Source organism: Pan troglodytes, chromosome 18, assembly GCF_028858775.2.
Source record: "Pan troglodytes isolate AG18354 chromosome 18, NHGRI_mPanTro3-v2.0_pri, whole genome shotgun sequence".
Lineage (NCBI taxonomy): Eukaryota > Metazoa > Chordata > Mammalia > Primates > Hominidae > Pan > Pan troglodytes.
In genome coordinates, this window is record NC_072416.2 from 84,491,412 (window position 1) to 84,507,194 (window position 15,783).

At 50.7% G+C, this 15,783-nt stretch overlaps 1 protein-coding gene across 45 annotated transcripts in view; it reads right to left on the bottom strand.

The window, feature by feature from the left end:
* LOC741478 (uncharacterized) overlaps positions 1-15,783 on the bottom strand; it is a 128,693-nt gene that overhangs the window by 101,838 nt on the left and 11,072 nt on the right. For 14 of the 45 annotated variants that reach the window (XR_010152175.1, XR_010152177.1, XR_010152179.1 and 11 more), the window contains exons 3-6: positions 14,801-15,780; positions 14,480-14,711; positions 11,285-11,504; positions 4,894-4,964 (exon numbers count right to left, since the gene is read on the bottom strand). Coding sequence is in view for 17 of the 45 variants with exons in the window: in XM_054668053.2 (XP_054524028.1) it covers positions 9,753-9,775; positions 11,285-11,504; positions 12,503-12,596; positions 13,301-13,494; positions 14,480-14,711; positions 14,801-14,823 (786 nt within the window). In the remaining 28 variants the exon portion in view is untranslated. 45 annotated transcript variants of the gene reach the window in all.

The window sequence follows — 15,783 nt, forward strand, 5'->3', positions numbered from 1 at the left end:
CCTCCTCCACAAACAAACAAATAAATCAGGCCTCCTTCCGGTTCTCCTTCCAACAACGGTGCATAAACAGTGCCAGCCTCCCTGGCCAGGGCGTTGGAGGCTCCCGCAGCAACAGCCTCCCTGGCCAGGGCGTTGGAGGCTCCCGCAGCTTCTACCAGTCTCAGCGGGAGGTTTGCCTGGACTTTCTGGCAAACATCTCAGCCTGTCCCGCAACTATTTTCTCAGTGCCTGTGGGTCCCCCATACTCCAAGAAAAGACATCTGGTGTGCCCAGCACCCCCACCCCCATCATCCTAAAGGAAAATATGTCCATTGATTTCTGATCTCTGTACCCTTAATTCACCCCTCACCCTCCACTGCTTTGGACGGTGACAGGCAAGAAGGGGGTTGAGACTTTCAAATATACATATCTATGTTTAAAGCATTTTGTTTTGTGAACCAGGATGTTGCATTCGTCCAGTGGCAAATGTACTGGATCCCTCAAAGACTCCACGTTCAGAAGCAGAATCTGCCAAACTGGACGGAGCCCAGCTCTGGCCGGCGCCTTCTGTCTCCTGGCTGCTGAGAGGCTGAAATGTCAGGCACTCCCCCCTCTGCTCTCAGCCACTCTTCTTGAGTGAGCAGGCCTGAGAAGCCCTCCCCTCAGGGATGGCGACCTATCCCCTGCCCACTCCCCAGCTGAGCTCACCTTTGTAGGTAGGAATGAGCAGGTAGGAAAGGGGAGAGAAGGCCACGGAGTTTTCAAAGGAGGTGCCCTAAAGCAAGAAGGCACAAGCCTCGTCCTGGGAATGTTTTGCACCATCATTCAAAGAGAATGAGAGCTCCTGTGAATCCAGGGGCTGGGGGGTCATGGCCTGCCTTTGACCCTGACATCCACGCTGGGACCTGAGTTCTGCGTTCATCCCCATTTCACAGAGGGGGAAACTGAGACCCAGAGAGCTGGGAGACCTGCCCACTACCTGCTACTGAGAGTCTGACCCCAGAGCCATGAGCCCCTCAGTGCTATGCATGGGGACCCCGCTGGGCGTGTGGATCCAATCGCGGAATGAGGGATTCTGCCAATGACCCACCGTCCCAGAGGAGGGCTTGAGAGTAAGATCATGTCTGGTTTATTCTTAGAAGCGCTGTCTACCAAGCCTCTGAGTTCCTGGCTCTAAGCGGGAAATTGCAATTGCATTTAGAGCACCCCTATCTGCCAGGTTGACAAGGAATGCCCTCTAGCATTGCGTGTGCTCCTTTCTTCTCTAACATGGGATTTCCTCCACCCCAGCTTGTGTGGACCCTGGGAAAGCCAGGGAGGAGAGGCGGGAAGAGGAGAGGGGGCTTGCTGCTGGCTGTCAAAGGATGGGGCTGGATCCTGGGTGCCCCGTCTTCCTGTCCTCTGGCCTAAGATGCTAAATTCAGTTTTCTAAGGATCGTTTTCACCTTGCCAAGGTGCTACTGAGAATCCCTTTTCTAGGCCCATCAAACAACCCTTCTCTGGGACCCTACAGGTTCAGGAGCGAGTGGCGGAGGTGGGGCACTGAGGACTCTACTGGCTTTGTCATCTGAAAGGCTCCAGGATGGAGGGAAGGGAAGGGGAAGTGCAGAAGGAGGGGCTACTGGAAGAACCACCTCCCGGGCATGTGCAGGGAAGGCAGGCGAGTCTAGGGCCACCTGCTTCCAGGATGTGGGTTTCAGGCCTGATTGCAACTCATTCCCAGCAGCTCCTGCCCTTCCCACCCCTCAGGCCCCATGGACCCCAGGAAAACCTCCCAGGCAGCGAATGCTGACAGGCTGAGAGGAGCTGGATTATCTGCTTTGGGTTAAAATAAAACAAAATCAGAATTTTAGGGAGGGAAAGAAAGAGGAAGAAAGAGGTAAGCTAGGGACATGGCGTGCAGGGTGGGGGCCGAGCCCATCTCTTGGGGATGGCCCGAGCTTGTTTTTCCTGGCCCCACTCTTCATGGCACCACTACGGTCACTTTCAGAGAGATCCACCTCCCGGCCCTCGCCTGCTCAGGGCTGAAATCCTGCAAGGGAGACTGAAAGCTGGACCCGTAGGCTGTGGTGTCGGCCTCCTGGAAGCCCCACGGACTCTGAAAGCCCGGGGAAGCGGCCAGCAGTGAGGTCCACTGGGCGGCGCTGGCCAGTGTTGGGTGGTTGCAGAAGCGGCAGCCTTTGCAAGTCTCTGGCGCGGTGACCAGGCTGGAAACGCGAGACGGTGGCCTCGCATTTGACCTTTCACCTCCTCTCTACTAAATAGGCCTAATTATTGCATTCGTCTGTCACTGGAGCCACAAATGATCCATTCAGGTCACGGAGGGGAGGCTGCCTGTGCAGCCCCTGTCTGGAGAGTTCCACTAATTGTATCCTTTAGGCGCAGTTTGGCAGAGGTTTGCTCAGGGTGAAGTTTCGAGGGAGACCCTTTGTGCCATGTGCCCCCAGGGGAAAGGATGGCACCGTATCCTGGGCATCCTTCTCAGTGAGGTCCAGGCTTCTGGCTCTCTGGGCACCTGAGGATGGAAACATCCTTTCTTGGGCCCTGGGTCTGAATTCTAGGGGGTCTTGTCTGCAGCTTGGCCAGTGCTCACTCTCTACCCCTGGGCGGTGCTCTCTAGGGTCGGCTATGGTCCCCAATACCCAGGCTCCCCGGGCCTGCCGTGCCCATGAGGAGCCCACATTTCCCAGCCTCCTTTGCAGTTGGGTGACCATGTAACCCAGTTCTGGTCATGGCCTGTGAGCCAGGGGTGTGTCACCTCTGGGCCTGGCCCATAGAAGCCCCTGTGTCCAATCCTCAGCATCTTTCCCCACTTGCCACCAAAGTGGAAGGATTCCAGGAGCAGGGGGCAGGGGTACAGGATGGAGGAAGCCTGGCCCCAGGTGACTCTGGGGAGTGCAGATAACCACAGCACCCCAACCTGTGTTATAGGCTATGTGAGCACAAGATAACATTATTTAGTTAAGTCATTCAGATTAGGTCAGGTATATTTAATGTTGAGACTTGGATGTTTAGCACTTGTTTAGCCCTTGGCCTATTCTGACTCATGCACTTAAGAGCTGAACCCCATGTTTATCTCAGAAGCTAACATTTTCAGCTAGGAGATGATAATGTGACAGCCTCCCTTGCAGCTAGGGTTGGTCAATGGCATGTGAGTTAACATTGCTGGGAAGACCTCTAACAAACCTTCTTGAGAAAAAAACCGACAAGTGTTAGCTCAATCCCTTTTCCCTCCTGCTGCCTGGGATGCAGATATGATGGCTAGAGTTTCAGCAACCATCTTGAGCCATGAGGTGTTAGGGATGTTAAAGCAAGAGAAGGAAGAAGTTTGAGTCCCTGTGGCTGTGCGGCCACTGTAGTGACCCTAGACTCAATATATAAAATGATAAAAGAAAACTATAGTTTTTAAAACCACCATTATTTTGGTTTTTTTATTAAATGTATTGGCACCTAGTGCTACCAACTAAATTCCTTATCCATAAAAAAGTAGGAACCCTGCAACAGTTAACTGAGGTGGTATGATATATGTAAAGTGAGGCATGATAATACATGTAAAGTGAGGCAGGATGATATGTGTAAAGTAAGGCAGGATAATACATGTAAAGTGACGCTGGATGATACATGCAAAGTGACCCTGGATGATACATGTAAAATGAGGCAGGGTGACACATGTAACGTGAGGCAGGATGACACGTGTAAAGTGAGTTGGGATGACACGTGTAAAGTGAGTTGGGATGACACGTATAAAGTGAGGCAGGATGACACGTGTAAAGTGAGGCGTGATGATACATGTAAAGCATACAGTACATCGCAGCAGCCAAATACAGCCTATGCCAGAGCTTCTGCACTCTGTTACATTGCTCACATGCTTCTCTTTCTTATTTAATTATGTCTCTTTTTTTCTCAGTGACAGGGTTCTTGTGTTATTTAATTTTTTTTTTTTTGAGATAATGTCTCGCTCTGTTACCTGGAGCTGGAGTGCAGTGACATGTTCTCAGCTCACTGCAACCTCCGCCTCTTGGGTTCAAGCAATTCTCCTGCCTCAGCCTCCCAAGTGGCTCGGATTACAGGCACCCACCACTACGCCTGGCTAATTTTTGTATTTTTAGTAGAGACGAGGTTTCATCATGTTGGTCAGGCTGGTCTTGAACTCCTGACCTCAAGTGATCCACCTGCCTTGGCCCCACAAAGTACTGGGATTACAGGCATGAGCCACCTTGCCCGGCCGTGTTATTTAAATTGTAACCTTACCCTAGTGCACAGTAGGATTAAAATTGTTTTTATTTATAGGAAATTTTAGTCTATCACTTTATCTGTTATTTGAATACTTAAAAATATACCATTCACTTTCATATCATTATCTATCTATCAATCATCTATCTATCTATCAATCTATGAGAAATAAGCACTGTGGAAATAAAGGAAATGAGAATTGAATAGTAAAATGAAGTTTGGGATAATTTAGATATAGAAGTTCCTAATTTAAAGTTATATACAATTTCCAAATGGTCATAAATTCGCCTCTGAGTTTCCTAAGAGCTAAAACACAAGAGAAATAAGGTAGCTTCTTCCAGGATTTCAGTGTGTGTGTCTGTGGGGGGTGGGGGGGCGCATAGTTTAAATATAGAAAACAAAAATGTTGCTTGGCATACATGCAATGTACCCTCATGCCTGACACTGAAATCTGAGAGGAAGCCCTTGACACAGTAGATGCCATGCTGAATGTTGTCCCCAGGACTTCAAAGATCACATTTGTCTACTTCCGACTTTGTTACTCAAGATAAACCAAAGATGTGGGGCCACAGCTCTAACTGGTGAAAAGAATCCTAAGAGGGCTCACAGCAATGCCACGGCCAGAGGACGGCAGCCAAGGGCTAAATGTGCTGGCTCTGGATTCAAATCCTGGCCACTTACTTGCTGTGTGGCCACTTCCATGGGACTTTAGCCAAGCTGCCTCATCACCTCCTGAGCCTCAGTTTCTTCTTCTGTGAAACAGAGTTAAAAATGAACGTGCATGAGACAGTGGGGCCACCTCCTTGCCTGGAGTCCAAGCTGCCTCTGCGAACCCCCACCTCCTCCACGGTTTTCCTCGCAGCTTGTCTCTGCCGTCTAAGGTTCCATGGTGCCTCCCACATTCCCAGACGTTCACGGCCTGAGGCCAGAACACTCCCCATTCCCGGAGTTGCACCTGACCAACGCCCTGGCCATGGAGTCATCACAGCAGCCCCACAAACACCAGCATGCATGCCAGAGCTTCCCACTGAGAGTGGGTTTCAGATGGGGCCATTCTTTACTCTTTCCACTCCCTCAGCAATGCAAAGAAAGGGAAGGAGCCAACAAGAGGCCTCTTTTCTTTTCTTTTTTTTTTTTTTTTGAGACAGAGTCTTGCTCTTTCACCCAGGCTGGAGTGCAGTGGCACAATTTTGGCTCACTGCAACCTCTACCTCCCAGATTCAAGCAATTTCCTGCCTCAGCCTCCTGAATAGCTGGGATTATCAGTGCCTGTCACTATGCCTGGCTGATTTTTGTATTTGTAGTAGAAACAGTGTTTCACCATCTTGGCCAGGCTGGTCTTGAACTCCTGACCTCATGATCCACCCGCCTCTGCCTCCCAAAGTGCTGGGATTACCGGCGTGAGCCACCATGGCCCGCCTTTTAACTTGGTTCTTCTGTAGCAAAAGGGTGAGCCCGCCCAAGTGATACCAATTCATGAAAGCCAGGATGTCAAGGAACCAACATCAGACACAGCCAAACGCTACCAGTTGGCCCTGCAATTGCCTTTCATTATTCTTTGTGAACTGACAGTAAAACTCTTTGTGAAAGGCAGTAAGAAAACATCCCGGACTCTCTTGGACTCTGGGCTGCTGGATTTGGTTGTGCAGGTTGTTTACTGCCCAAGGTGCCTGGCCAAGGAGACACGTGGGGGTTGAAGGCCAGCCCATCCTGCACTCCCCAGGCCTTGCACCTGGCTCAGGGCTAGATATGTCAGGAGAAAAAGCACCTTTTTCTAATTTGCACAAAGATGCCACAGGGGCTACTGGCAGCCGGCTTAGATCACTGGCTGGTAAGCCCCCTGTCTTTGTGTGGTTTCTACCTCTTTTTGTTGATGGAGGTTTCCAAATTGAAAGCAAGCATTGAAAGCATGTTGTGGGGATTTGGGGCATGAGGCTGCAGTGAGCCAAGATCATGCCACCGCACTTCAGCCTGGGCAACAAGAGTAAAACTCCATCTCATTAAATAAATAAATAAAATAAGGGATATAGTATTTACTTTAAAATACGTGATTTAGTAAAATAAGCAATTTATAGCTAAGGTTATCTTATAATTTATCATCAAAGTGAGACATTTTTCAAGTAAAGGGCCCACTGTGATGAGTGTGCCGGGACCGCAGCCGTAATTCAGGAAGGTCCTGAGGAAAGCAGTATTACATTTGCCTCAGTTGAACTCTGTAATATTATTCTATGCCGTCAGGGTGTTTGTAGCATGGAAAATCACTCACTGCATTTGATCTATGGGTGTCCATCATCCAGATATTATTATTGTCCCCGTGGTCCCTACAGAAGCTGCCTCCAGCGTTCTCATAAAGTAGGAGGGTGAATGCAATGCGGAGAACTTGACTCAGAAAATACAGAATAAATTTTCAGTAATTTTGAAAGTAAAAGAGAAAGACAGTTTGATGAATACAGACATTTGTTCCATTTTGTTTCGTTGTTCTTGTTATTGAAATGAGTACACCCATAGCAAACCGAGAGCAGGAGTATCTAATGGAAATAGGACATCTTCTCAGGAAGCAATGTCTGTGAGATGGGTAATAAAATTATCCAAAGCAAAGGCATCCTGGAATAGACTAACAGATGGAAGAGCCAAGATCCTACATTAGGTAAATTTCTTTCTTCTGGATCAATTCTCTTCGATGCTTAAAATAATTACAGCTCCATAGATAAAATTCAATCTCCCTCTGAATGTAAAATTCTTTAGGCTCTCATTCTCCTCGCCCTGGATTTCTTGCCCTGAGCCCTTCTTGTGCATTTGAATTTCATTAGCTTTTGCGAAAATATTGCCCCATAGGACCATGATTTCCCTCATTTCAGTATAACGGGAAAATGTCACAAATGGCACTGTGGTTTATATTTTTGGAACATCATTTCAGGTGAAGGTCAAGGTGAAAGTTCCAACTTTATCTTGGCAGGCACTTTATAGATAGATGCTCAGGAAATGTTTGCTGAATAAATGGGACAAAGAATGGTTTCTGGGGAAGACCAATGTGATGGGTATTCTCCGCTTGCAACCTACTCTGTAACTTAAGAGCAGTGATTAGGGGATCAGTCGAGGCAGGAGTAGAGCTGTCTGTGGCGCCATCTTCCCAGCCCCCTCCCTGTGGAGTCCCCCGTCTGTGCCCCACCTCTGGCTCAGCAGTCCCTCCTGCTAAGCTTCAGTCCTTCCTTCTTTCCCTTCTTCCTGCCCAGTGGTAGAACCCGCCCCCATATGCCACCTGTAAGGGGCTGAACTGGTCATTGCCATTCATATACCCCACTCACAACTTTGTACATGGTCTTTTGTCCAACTCTCTTCAAATTTCCCAATTTGACTTCACCACCATGCCATTTCTGTCCAGAAGCTAGACAATTCGCTGCTGGCCCTCACCTTGCTCATTGGGCAAAGATTCAAATTTAACTTGTCCAACTCCAAGAAGATCATATGTGCAGTAGAGCTCACAAAAAGCAAAATAGTGTTTGAAATTGGCATCATGTCAGAATCATTGTGCCTGGGTCAGGTGACCTGAATGGAAGGCTGGGAGGAGGGGCTTCAAATGTTTACTATATTTAAAGTTTGGGTCGGGGGCGGTGGCTTACATCTGTAATCCCAGCACTTTGGGAGGTTGAGGCAGGTGGATCTCTTGAGGTCACGAGTTCGAGACCAGCCTGGCCAACATAGTGAAACCCTGTCTCTACCCAAAATACAAAAATTAGCCAGGCATGGTGGTGGGTGCTTGTAATCCCAGCTACTTGGGAGGCTGAAGCAGGAGAATCACTTGAACTTGGGAGGCGGAGGTTGCAGTGAGCCAAGATCGTGCCATTGCACTCCAGCCTGGGCAATAGAATATAATAATATTCTCAAAAATTAATAATTCTCAAAAAATAAGAAGAATACAAATAGTACAAAAAAATAAAGTTTGGAAGGAGAGGCCAACCCACTTCTCAGAGCGAGCAATTGCCTGGAAACTGGAAGACTGGGGCAGTGTCTATTGTGCGCCGTGACCTTGGGCAAATCCCTTGATCTCTTGCATTTTAATTTCCTTGGAAAAAATCTGAGGTGGTTTGGAGACTCCACTAATAACAATACACGTAAAGACCTTTGCCAAAGCAAGTTCAATCCCATTCTCGGTGCTTTTTTCCGAGGTTATTTTTGTGTGCCAGTGCATGTATGCGACCATATTTGATAAGGTATTTCCTGGAGGTGTTTGCGAAAGTCCATCCAAGCCAGGGGGTCGCTGAACCTCAGGAACTGACCAGCTCCTCCTCCAGCAGAGTGCCGTAGGGGAAAGAGAATTCCACATGGACCCTATTTTTGTACCATTTTCCCTGAAATAGGAAGGCAAGATTCTGTCTCATGTTGCATGCTGGTGGCTTTCCCTCCTGCGAGCACTCCCACCCTCCGAAGGAAGGACTTCCCTTGGCCTCTTGCTTCCTTAGCAGGTTTCCTCAGACCCTTGCTCAGGGGAATGCCGACTCAGCAGGAAGACACCCGCGGCCAAGGCCTGCCCCAGGCCCTCGCTATCTGACCGTGGATCCCACTTGAATCCTTTCCATTCCTCTTGAAGGAGCGGAGAGGGCTTTGCCCCATAGAATCATCAGAGATCGGATGGTCTCAGCTTTAGCTCAAGGAAGATGCCCCTCAAATGTGCTTCCTCCAAGCATCTAGGGACCTGATGGGAGGTGGTGCATCCTGCCTGTTCCATGGAGGACCCTTTGATGAGGTGTTTGGCTCATTACCCACCACTTTGGGAAGTTGCAGGGGGCATCAGGGCGGAAGCAAGGGCGTGGGGTCTGCTGTCAAACTTCGGCTCTCCCTTCTGGCTACGGATTGGGGCTTGCTGGCTTATCTGGGAAGGGACTGCACGGGTTGCCTGACAAAATAAGGACACCCAGGTACATGTGAATTTCAAGTAATAATAAATGTTTCTTACAATAGCATGAAACATACTTTTATAAATGTGGTGTGTTGTTTATCTAAAATTCAACTCTACCTGGGCATTCTGTATTTTTATTTGCTGAATCTGACAACTCACACAGTGTCAAAAAACTGGCACACGGTAGGCTCACAGCAAAGCATTTCCTTCACGATGTTTGTCCATTAAATAGATATTTTTTGTGAGCCTACTGGCCACTAGGCCCTGGGGACACAGCAGGGAATACGACAGTATCAGTTTCTTATGGCTGCCCTAACAAATTCCCACAAATCTAGTGGCAGAAACAACACACATTTATTAGTTTACAGTTCTGGAGGTCAGAAGTCCAGCACAGGCCTCACTGGGCTAAAATTAGGGTGTTGACAGGGCTGGTTCCTTCTGGTGGCCCCAAGGCAGCGTCTATTCCTTGTCTTTTCCAGAGACTACCACGTTCCTTGGTTTGTAGCCCCTTAATCTTCAAAGTCAGCAGTTGCATTTTGAGTCCTTCTCATGACACCATGACTGGTTCTCTGTTTTGTCTCATTCAGGATCATCTCCCAACTTTAAGGTCAGCTGATTAGCAACCTTCACTCCACCTGCCACCTTAATCCCCCTTTGCCATGGCACCTAGTGGAATCCCAGGTTCCAGGGATTAGGATGCAGATGTCTTGGATGGCATCACCTGCTAGCACAGGTCCCTTTTCCCTCCTCCTGTCCATGCCCAGCCCCTCTCCCAACCCAGAGGAACCAGGCACCAGCTTGGCTTCTGGGCCTGGAGAGAAGTCCTCGAGTGATGGCGATAGTGACACCCATGATAGCAATGAGAGCAGCAGTCACAATGATGGACCACATGGCTCTCCAAGCACAGACGCTTCTGTGAGTGTTTCTTTCTTTCACCACCCAGTGATCCTATGACTTGCTGGGTTCACACAGCCCAAGTGAGTGGGGATGTAATGGTGCATTATCAGGCTCAGAATCCCAAGCTTTCCCTCCACACCGCAGTCCACAGGACCACGAGTTTCCTCGGGGCAGGGACCATGCTCATCTTTGTGAGTAGACAGGCTGCTTCAGCCAAGAGCAATGATCTGAACTCAGAGCTCAGGGCCAACTCCTGCTGGATGTATACCCGGGGGACAGGGGATGGGGGGGGTTCGTCATCCATCAAGCGGGGGTCCATAGCCCACCTTGCCGGGTTGTTGTGAGGATTAAATGAGGTTATCTAAGGGTTTCCTGAGACATTGAGAGCCTCAGCAAACGGGAGTCAGGATTAAGACTCTGCACCCAGTCTTCCCCATGGGTCTGTGGGGCACGATCCTTGTGGTGTGTGCTGTGCTGTTGGAGGGATTGAGTGCACTGAGCAAAGAACAACCACTCTCCAGCCTGAGTGCTTAATTCCATGCAACAAAGCTTTCTGTGCTCCTACTGTGTGCCAGGCTCTGGGTGAAGTGCTGAGGACTCGAAGATGACTTAGGTTCAAGGCTTTGCCCTTTCATCTATGCAAATTACAGATAAAGTCAGATTGCCTCCAAATAATTTGATAAGGTCATCATTATTATTATAAATAAAAAGAGTAATAACAACTCATATGTTGAGAATTTGTACATGACAGTCACTATTCTAAGCAATTTTCCTGGACGGCCGCATTTCCTTACAGGGACCCGTGTGGGAGGTACCATCCTTATCCCTGTTTTACAGATAAGCAGGAAATTGTTGCTCTGCACGGTCACCTAGATGATTCCAGGTCAAATGGCTAGAAAGTAACGGAATCAACATTTGAACCCAAGACCAGGAGTAAAAAGGGCTTGCAACAGGAAACATAATCGGGCGTGCAGTTCCCATGGGACACGAACTCTCTACTGAAGCTGACTATGAGCACAGCCTCCCACCTGGAGATTCCAAATTTAGGCACAATTGCAAGAAAAATGTGTCCACGTCCACAAAAGGAGCATCACCAGAGCATTCGGGCAGCACTGTTTGTAACAGCCAATGACCAGAAACTCCTTAAATGCTTTTCAACACTAGGATGGATCAATGAATTATGGGATAGGTATGCAGAGGAATATCATGGAAAAATGAGAATGCACAAATCTTGCCACACACAACAACAAGGGTGCGTCTCCCTAATATAACACTTACCAAAGGAATCCAGGCACCGAAGGGTATGCCCTGTGTGACGCCCTTTAAAATGCTCACATCCCGGTGCACAGGTCTCCATTTGCAGGGGCGTCAAGCTGGGCTGCAGCTGCTTTCCCCTGCTTGGTCCCAGGTTGGAGTTGGTGGGAAGAGGAAAGTGAGAGGGATCTGGAAGTTGGAAGTGGAGCAGCTGCCACGACCCCCGAGAGTCCTCGTGGCTGTCCTGGGGAGAGACAGGCAAGGAGGTGCTGATTGATGACAACTTGCTCTTGTTCTCCCTGTCTCCTTCCCAACTGCAAGCCTCACTGACCACCAGTGACCCAGGGACCACCAGTCACAGAAGCAGCTATGCCCCGCAGACCCCTCCACTGCCTCCCGTCCCCATTCCCCAGGTGCCAGCCGGCTTTCTGGATTTCCCTGCAAGCTGCACTCACTGATGTTTCTGGAAGCCTCCTTGGGGAGGAACTTGCTTCTGAACCCCCCTAGTTCCTCCCACAATTGCGGAGGGTCTAAATCCCTGTCATAAATCTGTTATTCCACACCACGGGTAGTGGTTCTGCCTCCCTCGTTGGCCGGGGCCTGATAAGCGTTATCAGGAGGTGGGAGTGGCAGCCAGGAGGGGCACGGGAGCCTCTGGGCTGAGGGGCTGGCTCCAGGGCAGGGATGATTTCACAAAAATTCACTAAGCTGCATGCCTGTGATTTGCATACTTGTCTGTATTTTTGTTGTATTTCAACATGCAATCTTTAAAGGGTGTTTTAAAGGGTGTTTTGCTATCACAGTCACTTTTATCATGATGCATATTAAGTTCCCAAAACAGAGGCAGAAGGCACAGAAAATGGTTTCACTTGATGAGTCTGCCAGACTCCTGGGCTGGGATGAGCAGGGCAGGGAACGCCTAATCTTCTGTGAATTCCCAGGGCCTGACTGCCCCTAACCCAGGGTGGGGCTCAGTGAAGGCCACTGTGAGGAGGCTGGGTGCACACAGCGGGGAACCGGTACAGAGGGGGCCTGGGACAGAGGGGGCCTGGGAGGAGGGAGGACGGGGATGGGGAAGGGATGGTTCCCATCTCTTCGGGAGGAGAGCCTTGAGTGGCTTGTCCTTTACATTTTAAGAGTCTCTTATCTCAGAGGACATTGCCCAGAGCAAGGGACGGCACTCAGAAACTCATAAACCGCTTTCCCACCAGCTCTTCCAGGGACCCTGAGAAAGACCCTCACTTTGGGATTGAGGGGCGGAGACCAGGGGGATTCTCCGGACTCTGGCTCTCCTGGGTCTGAGTGAAATTTCAGCCTCTGGGGTCTCAGCTTCCTGCTAAGAAATGGCTTCTGTTTCTTCAACAGTTACTGAAAGAGGATTGCTATGGGTCAGGGGCTGTTCTTTCTCGGCCAAAATGGACAAACCTGTATCTCCCAAGGATCCCTGTCTAGGAAGGAATACAAAATAACTTTCTCTGCAAATTACATATATAATTTTTTATATAATTAATATACATATGTTACATTTTATATACAATTAATATGTAATTACATATCTATACATATATTTGCGTACTTTGTATATTTATTTTTTACCACCTTCTCCTCTACTTTCTGTCCAGGCCCTGGTGCCACCCTCTGTCACCTGGGTCATCACAGTAGCCCAGAACGCACCTCCCTGCTAGCACCTGGCCTGCCACTGGTCAGTTCTAACACAGCAGCCAATGTGATTCTTTAACACCTGAGCTGGGTCCCATCTCGGCCCTGCTCTGAACCCTCCAACAGCTTCCAACTCAGCCAGGTGTAATCTGAGGCTCATAACAGGGCCCAAGGCCTCCCCGAGCCAATCCCACCTGCCCCTCCCCCTCGCTCCCTCCACTCCGGCCTCCTGCCTGCCCCTGGATGCCTCCTGCACCTCTGGCCACGGCACCATCTCTGCACTGGCTCCTCTTATCTCTGCAGGAGTGCAGAGATCTGGGGATCCAGTAGTGGCCACCCCTCCCTCCCTTCAGGCCCTACATAAACAGCATCACGCAGCACCCGCAGTCTCCAGCCTGTTTCCCTGCCTTATTTTCCTTCGCAGGACTTGACACCGGCAGGCCCAGGGCCTCATGGATTGTGGGTCCTCCCGCACTGAAATGGAAGCTTCCCGAGGACAGGGTCTTTGCTGGCTTCTCCCGCACAGAGACCAGGGCCTGGAATGCACTGTAGCTGCTAAAGAAATATTTGCTGGCCTAATGAATGAATGAATGAATGATTCATCCTTGCCCCGCCCCTTGCTCCCTCCACCCACCCTCCCCGGCCTCTGGGCCAGTGGCTGCCATTTCCGATGAATGTGAATAGATGGTCTCCTGGGAGCCGCCTTTTCCTGCTAGACTTCCAAGGGCCTGTGTTCCCGAGACAGAAGGGCCTCTGGCCCACTTGCCATCCCTCCCAGCACACGGGCTTATGAAGGGCGAACACCCTGGGACCTGGTGACTGTTAAAGCCTTTATCACCCTTTCCTCATAAACCTCTACTCTGAAACCAGCCAACCCCCTCATCTTTGCAAAGCTTTTCAGGGAAGGGTGGACGGCAGTGAGTTGTCTGCAAACTTTGAGTAGGATCTGAGCTCAGGGTCCCTCCCTCCCGGTCTCCTTCTGCTCTGTGCTTTCCCTCTTTCTCTCCCTTCCCTTCCCCTGCCTGTCTCCCACCCCTTTTCATCTTCTGTCTGCTTCCTCCTGTGGGGATAGCAGAACCTATTCCAGGCTCTGCTGGGCTGGAAGCCCTCAGCCTCCATAGGGAGCCTGGGCCCCCAAGCCACAGGGAACAGCAACAGGGGAGTCAGCCTCCTCATCCCCACGCAGAGAGGGCTCAGCCCCTTCATCCCCACACAGAGAGGGTTCGGTCTCCTCATCCCCATGCAGAGAGGGGTCGGCCTCCTCATCCCCACGCAGAGGGGGTTCAACCTCCTCATCCCCACGCAGAGAGGGCTCAGCCTCCTCATCCCCACGCAGAGGGGGTTCAGCCTCCTCATCCCCACGCAGAGGGGGTTCAGCCTGGGCTGCAGGAAGCAAACCCCTGACCCGCTGCAGGCTGACCCCAGACACTGAAGGTTGTGCCGGCCTTAAGGCCATGCTGGGAGATTCAGGGGGTGACGCCCGGGGGCTCATTTCCTGAGCTAGGAGATGCAGGGGCGGGGAGTGGGGCACAGCGTTGCCCAGCAGAGGCTAAGCCGCACCTGAGAGGGGAGGAAGCTTCCGCTCTTCTGGCCTCCCGGATCCGCCAGGGCTCCTGCTGCTCCCACTTCCGCCACCCAGGAGGGCCAGGCCGCCGTCTTGAGTTTCCCTCCAGCCTGGCCTAGGGACGACTCTTCTTCAGTGCCGCCTTCTCCACCGATTCCTCGCATATTAAGATTCCAGAAGGTTCTGATTTCTTGGTGCTTCAGTGTAAACGAGTGTGTTTGGGGATAGCTGTGGGAAGTCAGGACTGAGAAAGGAGAAACACTCAGCTCCCCACACACGTTTGTCCCAGGAAACAATAGCCCTCCGTCCCCGCCCACCTGGCCTGTGGGGATCCACTCATTCTTTCACAGATATCCAGGACTGGGTTAGGGAGCCTGGTGGTGGCAGGAGGCCGCCCTCCAGCTCGCTGGCTGCCGTGTGGAAGTCCTTTCTCCTCAGATTCTGATCTAGGGACGGCCCACAAGCTCCTGGCGAGGATGAACTGAGTTCAGTGATGTCAAGCTCGGCACAGTGCCTGTCCACAATGAGCCCAATAATTGTTAGCTATTGTCACGTCGACGGTACCACCCACCTGGATGCCACTCACCTGGACACCATTCACCTGGGTGATGCCCCTCACCTGGACACCATTCACCTGGGTGCCACCACCTGGACACCACTTACCTGGATGCCACTCACCTGGACACCATTCACCTGGGTGATGCCACTCACCTGGACACCATTCACCTGGCTGTCACTCACCTGGGCACCACTCGCCTGGGTGCCACCACCTGGACCCCACTTACCTGGATGTGACTCACTTGGGCACCACTCAACTGGGTGCCACTCACCTGGGTGTTATGCACCTGGACAATGCTAGTCACGTGGATGCCACTCGCCTGGGTGTCACTCACCTGAATGCTACTCACCTGGGTGCCATTTACCTGGACGATGTCACTCACCTGGATGTCGTCACTCACCTGGATGTCACCTAGGTGCCACTTACCTGGATGATATCACTCACCTGGATGCCACTCACCCAGGTGTTACCTGGATAATGCCACTCACCCGAATGCCACTCACCTGGGTGCCACTCACCTGGAAGCTACTCACCTGGATGATGCCACTCACACAGACGCCACTAACCTGAATGTCACTCACCTAGGTGTCACTCACCTGGATGCTACTCACCTGGGTGCCACTCAACTGGGATGTCACTCACCTGGGTGCCACCCACCTGAACACCACTCCCCTGGGTGTATGAGAACAGTGGAAGTTCCTGGAACATAGTTGGCATTCATCCTTCCCAATGCTTGCTCTA